Here is a 7,859-nt window from a genome sequence, read left to right on the forward strand (position 1 = left end):
AGCATTCCCCAGATGCTCTAACATACCCCCCTCCACCCCGCATATCAACAGAACAGGTGACTAGCCTGCAGTCTAGCGATGTGTCTGTACCAGAGCCGGATTAAGGCTAAATGGGGCCCTAAGCAAAGTAACTGATTTGGGCCCCCCCCATCATGTCATAATAGAATCAGAAGATGCAGCTGCACTGCAACATGCCACACACACCGGGGCAGCCGAGCTACTGGTTGCTATGGGCAACAGCCCGCTTTCCTCTGTGGGTACACAATGCAGGGAATAGCAGCAGGAAAATGCAGAGTGAGAGATCTGTCTCCTCTAGAGTGCTGCCGCTCTGTTACTACTACTATTACTACTTCCTACTTCCTGACTGATCTGAGAATCAGGAAGTTCAGAGCGAGCGGCTGCACTGTAGAAGAGACAGATGGGTTTCAGATGATGGGATCTCTATCGCTTGGATCATGGATAGGTGAGTGAGCGTTTGCCATCTGCTGCTATCATTCTTGCTGCAGCTGTGGTTCTCTGTGGGAAGGGAGGGAGGAGTGGGCAGTGGCAGAGCGCACAGAAGCAGGAGGGGGACCTAGGAGTAGAGCCTGGCTCTGAAGACAATCAGCAGCGCACGGCATCATTTGACAAGACAAGACAAATAACATTTATATCTCGCTTTTCTCCTGGCAGACTCAAAGCGCTAGAGCTGCAGCCACTAGGACGCGCCCTATAGGCAGTAGCAGTGTTAGAGAGACTTGCCTAAGGTCTCCTACTGTATAGGTGCTGGCTTACTGAACAGGCAGAGCTGAGATTCGAACCCTGGTCTCCTGTGTCAGAGGCAGAGCCCTTAAAGGGACTCCGAGCAGTGCCTGTGGGTATGCCTTTAAGCATACCCACAACTAATTAATTACATCCTTACACCTACCAGCATGATGTTTGTAATTATATCCCCCTGGGTTCCTTATATTTCATTGCATTGTGCTGAATGGAGCTGCCGACTTTGGAGAAAAGTCGTCCTGTGTAATACAATGTAATTATGGAAAGATGCATATCATTTTGACGCTCTCTTTCTCCTCTTTCCAAAGATAGATAAACTGCCACCCTACGCCTTTTAGTTTTCGCTATTTTCGCGATTGCAATTGTAGCATACGGCGGCGGTTTATATATCATTGGAAAGAGGAGAAAAAGAGCTTTAAAATGATATGCATCTTTCCATAGTTACTGCACTGCTCAGAGTCCCTTTAACCATTATACTATCCAGCCACCGCTGACAGGATGGAGAGGGCTGGTTTATGTGCTGATGGGGCCCCTTTGACTCTGAATGGGGCCCCAAGCGACTGCTTTTGTTGCCTGGTCGGTAATCCGGCCCTGGTCTGTACAGCATTTCCCTTGCAATATCACCTGATCAAACTGCTTACATGCTTCCCTATCAGTCTTTTTTAAAATATCAGCAACTTTAAAATGCCTGTTCCAGCTGCATCCAAGCCCATGTTGCTGTTTCCTCTAGTGTGTTTCCTCTAGTGTGAAGCTGTCTTGCTGAAATGCAAAAACACTGCATACACTTTTGGTGTGACTGCATTTTTTTTGTGCATTCAGTACAACAGAATGAGACTTTGCAAGCACAGCATAAATCCCATAGTAAGTGTATATGAAAAATGCAAGTGCTTTTTCCTTTACACTCTAAATGATGTACAACAAGAAGGGGGACAGGGGGCTCAGAAAATTAAGCAAGATAGTAAAAATATTTTCAAAACATCACTTGTCTTGTGACGCATGAAGATTGTGTACAAATTGACCTGATTGGCAGTGGGAATCTATAATTAAAATCAGAATCAGTTTTATTCGCCAAGCACAACTGGGTCGTGTCCAGAATTGGTTTTGGCAACAGCATAGCATGAAAAAAACAAAACAAACAAACAAGCAGAAACAAGGATAAAGACAAAAATGTCATTCACGGGAGTTTTTACATTTTATATGTTCTTTTAGAAATAAAAAACAAAGAAAGAAATCTCAGCATCAACACTCACCACTTTTACTCTGGAGAAATTTGTGCATCACACTAAAGAGTCACCACCTTCACCTTTTAGTGCATCTAACCCTAAATTAGCTTCCGAAGAGATATATTCTGAAGAGGTCAGTAAATTGCATGTATGTGAGTTAAGCTATTGTATAAATCGCCGCGTAAATTGCAAAAGCCCGGTACACTCTTTCCGTGCAGGTCAGTCAAGTGTACCGGGCTTTTGCAATTTATGCGGCTAGTTATACAATAGCTTAACTCACATTCATGCAATGTTTACCTTGCCTGTTAAAGAAGCAATGTAAGTGCTGCGTGTTATTTGATCTGTAAATTATGCAAACCTTTTGTCAATGTACCTCTAAGTATCTTAAACCTTATGCTTTGAGTCTCCAGGGTTAAAAGCGCTATAAAAATACTATTATTATTAACAATCCTACATCCTACCGTAAACTCCTCATCCCTATCACTTCCTGTAAGTTTCATACTAAAATCCCTTTACATTAAAGTCCTTCTCCCACTGTATATATATATATATATATATATATATATATATATATATATATATATATATATATATATACACCAAGGTCTAAATGTCTAAATAACCCTGGTACCAAGTCATCTATCACTGTATTTCACTTTCAGAAGCAGAGGACACTTGACAGACTCACCTTTAAAGAGATGCATCTCATGGTTGTTGAAGGGAATTTTGTTAGCTTTAGCGAATATATAGACAGCACGACATGGCTGGGATATCAAGTCTAGATAGAGAGTGAGAGCCGACATGATGAGGTCCTTCTCCTCCTGGCACTGTGGCTGGACTATGAAGTGGATAGAACAGAGCAAGTCCCTGACTTTCTGTAAAATGACTTGCCCAGTCTATGCCAACAATCTACTTCTTGTTCAAGGCTGTAACTTGAGACATCATACCTCCCAACTTTTTGAGCTAAGAAAGAGGGACACTTTAAGACACACCCCTGCCCCCAGCTCTAACCACGCCCCTGCCACACCCCTCGCCATGCATATCACAAAGAATTCAGAATCAAAAGATGTAGCTTTATCATTCAGACCACACTAGTTTCTCTATCATCTGTAGTTTTTCTTTACTTTCACATATGCAAATAATAAATTATATACATTTAATTGATGGTATCAAAGTTTAGAGTCAGGTAGAAAAATACATATATACAGATCTGTACATTAGTCTTGAAAGAGGGACAAATAAGGAAGAGAGAGGGACAAAGGGATTTGGTTCCTAAAGAGGAACTGTTCCTCCAAAAGATGGGCAGTTAGGAGCTATGAGCCACTGTTCGCACTAGAGTGATTAGTGGGTGAATCCCGCTGATCGCCGAAACGCTAGCACTTTTTAATAGCGCTAGCACAATATTAACAATATGGCAGTGATCTCACTGCTTTGATTGCCGCCAATCGCAGGTGATTTGCGATTAGCTGCAATCGCCAAACGCGTTGCATGCAGCATACAGTACTTAAAAAAGCTCTGATCGCTACTGCTCGGAATTGCAAGAGTGTTCAGTGATTTTACTGCGCTAATTGCGATAAAATCACCCTTTTACAAGTGTGAGTGGGCGCTGAGACACTATTGCTGCTAAAGCATGCTGACTTGTTCAGGATTTATGGCTAAAAGTGTTAGGGGCAAAGGATCAGCAGGATAGCCAGGCTTAGGGGGAGAAAGGTCCATAAGGGCTGGTTCAGACGGACGTCTGCGGTGCGTTTTTTAAACGCCGCGTTCAGACGCCCGCGTTTATTTCCCAAGAACGCTAGCATTTAACAGCGAAGCTTTTAAGGGCTTTTGAAGGCTTTTAATACCTTTCATATATTAGCATTTTGTGAGCGTTGCGTTTTCTGGGCTTTTGCTGGCTTACAGGAAGTGGGCGTTTTTTAAAGAGAACGGACTTGTTTACAGGAAGTGAGATTTTTTTAAAGGGATAGGGCTTGCTTACAGGAAGTGGGGGGGGGGGGGGGGGGTTAAAGGGAAAGGGCTTGTTTACATGAAGTGGGTTTTTTTTAAAAAGGAAAGGGCTTGTTTACAGAAAGTGGGGTTTTTTTTTAAAAAAGGAAAAGGGCTTGTTTACAGGAAGTGGGTTTTTTTTTTTTAAAGGGAATGGAAAGAGTTTTTTAACAGGAAGTGGGTTTTTGTAAAGGGAAAGGCCTTGGTTATGTGTCTGCAGTAAGCGGAAATACCTTTGTACTTCCTATACTCCATGCGTGTGTAGTGGGACTTGGGAAAGCAGCAAAATATGGCATGGTAGTCCATATTCTGGTGCTTAATTACTGTCTGGTGGTGGGGTGGTGTAGGGAAGGCATAGCCGCATGCTAGTTCCTTGAAAAAATCCTTGGGAGCAAGCATGCGGGTATAGTGGACCTTCAGGAAGCAGTACACATTGAGTAATGTAAATACACACATTGTTCTTGAGAAAAAAATTTTTTTAATGACATAACCAAAAAGTAGGTCTTTAACAATATTAATACGGTAATGGTATATAAAAATAACTGTACAACTGTACAAATAATACAAAACTAGTGAGAAAGCTAACCAAAAAGTAAACAACTATTTAGTGCAGTGCAGTGGCGGACACAGCCAGCAGTGGGCCCCTGTGCAAAATTGCAATTGTGGGCCCTCTAAGACCAGCGGCGCGCAAAGCGCACTGCGGCAAAAAATGGGCGTGGCTACAACCTGCGGCGCAAAAAACAGGTGTGGATAGAACCTGCGGCAAAAAATTGGCGTGGCAATGACCAGATGAGGGCGGAGCTAACTGTAACTTAAAGCGAACCCGGGGTGAGGGTTTATTTCCTTTTAAACAATACTAGTTGCCTGGCGGCCCTGCTGATCTATTTGGCTGCAGTAATAAACTGAATTACACCAGCAACAAGCATGCAGCTAATCTTCTCAGTTCTGACAATATTGTCAGAAACCCCTGACCTGCTGCATGCTTGTTCAGGGTCTATGGTTGAAAGAATAAGAGGCAGAGGACCAGCACGGCAGCCTGATATTGCTTAAAAGGAGAGAAATATGGCAGCCTCAAGATTATTCTCACCTCAGGTTCCCTTGAAAAGTGCAACGCAAAGAGAGTGGGCCCAAGTTTGGTGACCCTTTCCCCAGAAAATTCACATAATTGTGCAGGTTTTCTCAAGAAAATACACATCATGTCGGCAGATATGCCCAGAAAATACGTGCAATCATGTCGGCAGATATGCCCAGAAAATACGTGCAATCATGTCGGCAGATATGCCCAGAAAATACGTGCAATCATGTCAGCAGATATGCCCAGAAAATACGTGCAATCATGTCGGCAGATATGCCCAGAAAATACGTGCAATCATGTCGGCAGATATGCTCAGAAAATACATGCAATCATGTCGGCAGATATGCCCAGAAAATACGTGCAATCAAGTCGGCAGATATGCCCATAAAATACGTGCAATCATGTCGGCAGATATGCCCATAAAATACGTGCAATCATGTCGGCAGATATGCCCAGAAAATACATGCAATCATGTCGGCAGATTTGCGCAGAAAATACATGCAATCATGTGGCAGACCTGCCCAGAACATACACCTGCTAATATAAATAAAAAAACAAAAACATTTACTCACCTGCAGCAGCAGACCTCCTGTCCCAGCCTCCATCCGGCGAGCAGCTCCCATGGGTGGTTGGGTGGATAGGTAGCCTGGTGGGTGGGTGAGTTTAGGTAGCCTGGTGGGTGGGTAGGTAGGTAGCCCTTAGCTGGGTGGGTAGGTAGCCTGGTGGGTGGGTAGATAGGTAGCCTGGTGGGTAGGTAGCCTGGTGGGTGGGTTGGTAACTAGCCTGGTAGGTAGGTAGGTAGCCTCTTGGGTGGGTGGGTGGGTAGGTAGGTAGCCTGTAGGTAGGTAGGCAGCCTGGTGGGTAGCCTGGTTGGTGGGTAGGTAGCCTGGTGGGTGGGTTGGTAACTAGCCCGGTAGGTAGGTAGCCGGTTGGGTGGTTAGGTAGGTAGCCGGGTGGGTAAGTAGGTAGCCGGGTGGGTGGGTAGCCTGGTGGGGGGGTAGGTAGCCGGGTGGGTGGTTAGGTAGTCGGGTGGGTAGGTAGGAAGCCTGGTGGGTGGGTAGGAAGCCGGGTGGGTAGGTAGGAAGCCTGGTGGGTGGGTAGGTAGCCGGGTGGGTAGGTGGTTAGGTAGCTGGGTGGGTAGGTAGGTAGGAAGCCTGGTGGGTGGGTAGGTAGTCGGGTGGGTAGGTAGGTAGGAAGCCTGGTGGGTGGGTAGGTAGCCGAGTGGGTAGATGGTTAGGTAGCCGGGTGGGTAGGTAGGTAGGTAGGCAGGTAGCCTAGCTATCCGGGTGGGGGGCCCGACTCCTATCCTCCCCCCCTCCCGATATGCGCGGCGGGAGAGTGGCAAATACAGGAAGTCTCCGGGGCTCCAGGCAGGCGCTAGAGGCTCAGCCGCTTGGTCTCCAATATGTCTCCAACTCTGTATACTGCTCGCTACTTCCTGGTTTAGTAGCGAGCAGTATAGAGTTGGAGACATCGGAGACCAAGCGGCCGCTGAGCCTCTAGCGCCTGCCTGGAGCCCCGGAGACATCCTCTATTTGCCGCTCTCCTGCCACGCATACCGGGAGGGGGGCCCCCCGAGGTGAGGGAGGGAGGGAGGATAGGAGTCGGGGCCCCCCAGGGGAAAAAAAAAATATATATAAAAAAAATACTTAATGGGCCCCTGAAGCAATGGAACTTCAGGGGCCCTCGTGCGGCGGCACGGCCTGCACGGCCGTATGTCCGCCACTGGTGCAGTGCACAAAAATTAGTGTAAGTGTGAGGCCCAGGAGGATAGCCTGGGAGGAGGCCTTGAAAGATAGCCCGAGAGGGCAGAGGACTGTGACTGAAGTAGAGAAAGTCCGTCACCCCATGGGGGACCCTCTGCCTGTGGCCTGGGGAAGGCAAAGCTTCAGCCCAAGACACAGACAGACAGTCCTACCATGAGGGGATGGACCATCTCCACCTCAGCCACCACACAACTACACAAGTACCTACAGTGTGTTAACACACACATTTCTTAAAATGCGAGGCCCAGGAGGATAGCCTGGGAGGAGGCACTGGACAATAGCCTGAGAGGGCAGAGGACTGTGACTGAAGTAGAGAAAGTCCATCACCCCATGGGTGACCCTCTGCCTGTGGCCTGGGGAAGGCAAAGCCTCAGCCCAAGACACAGACAGTCCTACCATTAGGGGATGGACCATCTCCACCTCAGCCACCACACAACTACACAAGTACCTACAGTGTGTTCACACACACATTTCTTAAAGTGCGAGGCTAAGGAGGATAGCCTGGGAGGAAGCACTGGACGATAGCCTGAGAGGGCAGAGGACTGTGACTGAAGTAAAGAAAGTCCGTCACCCCATGGGGGACCCTCTGCCTGTGGCCTGGGGAAGGCAAAGCCTCAGCCCAAGACACATACAGACAGGGCCGGGCCGAGGCATAGGCTGGAGAGGCTCCAGCCTCAGGGCGCAGTGTAGGAGGGGGCGCAGAATTCATTCAGCTGTCATTCCTAATTGTGTTTGAAGCAGAAAGAAATAAGAAAAGGAGATACATAGCAGTGACTGCAAGCCAGATAACTAGATATTAAGGTGTTGGGGAGGTTGTGGGCCCTGTGGCCCTCTTAGTGTAATAGCAATCAGTGTGTGATGGCTGGGGTGGGAGGGATGGAGGGGCGCACTTTGGTGTCTCAGCCTTGGGTGCTGGATGACCTTGTCCCGGCTCTGCATACAGATAGTCCTACCATGAGGGGATGGACCATCTCCACCTCAGCCACCACACAACTACACAAGTGCCACACGTTTAAAAAATGGTATCTTATATCTTCAAGCCTCTGCTGT

The 7,859-nt window shown here is 47.1% G+C and overlaps 1 protein-coding gene across 1 annotated transcript in view; it reads right to left on the reverse strand.

The window, feature by feature from the left end:
* LOC137555294 (glutathione S-transferase theta-1-like) overlaps positions 1-2,847 on the reverse strand; it is a 40,705-nt gene extending 37,858 nt beyond the window's left edge. Inside the window, exon 1 of the mRNA XM_068271558.1 lies at positions 2,671-2,847. Within this exon, the coding sequence (XP_068127659.1) occupies positions 2,671-2,785 (115 nt within the window). The 5' untranslated portion in view covers positions 2,786-2,847. The remainder of the gene's footprint in view (positions 1-2,670) is intronic.
* Between the last annotated feature and the right edge of the window lie 5,012 nt (positions 2,848-7,859).

This window comes from Hyperolius riggenbachi, chromosome 1, assembly GCF_040937935.1.
Source record: "Hyperolius riggenbachi isolate aHypRig1 chromosome 1, aHypRig1.pri, whole genome shotgun sequence".
NCBI classification, from domain to species: domain Eukaryota; kingdom Metazoa; phylum Chordata; class Amphibia; order Anura; family Hyperoliidae; genus Hyperolius; species Hyperolius riggenbachi.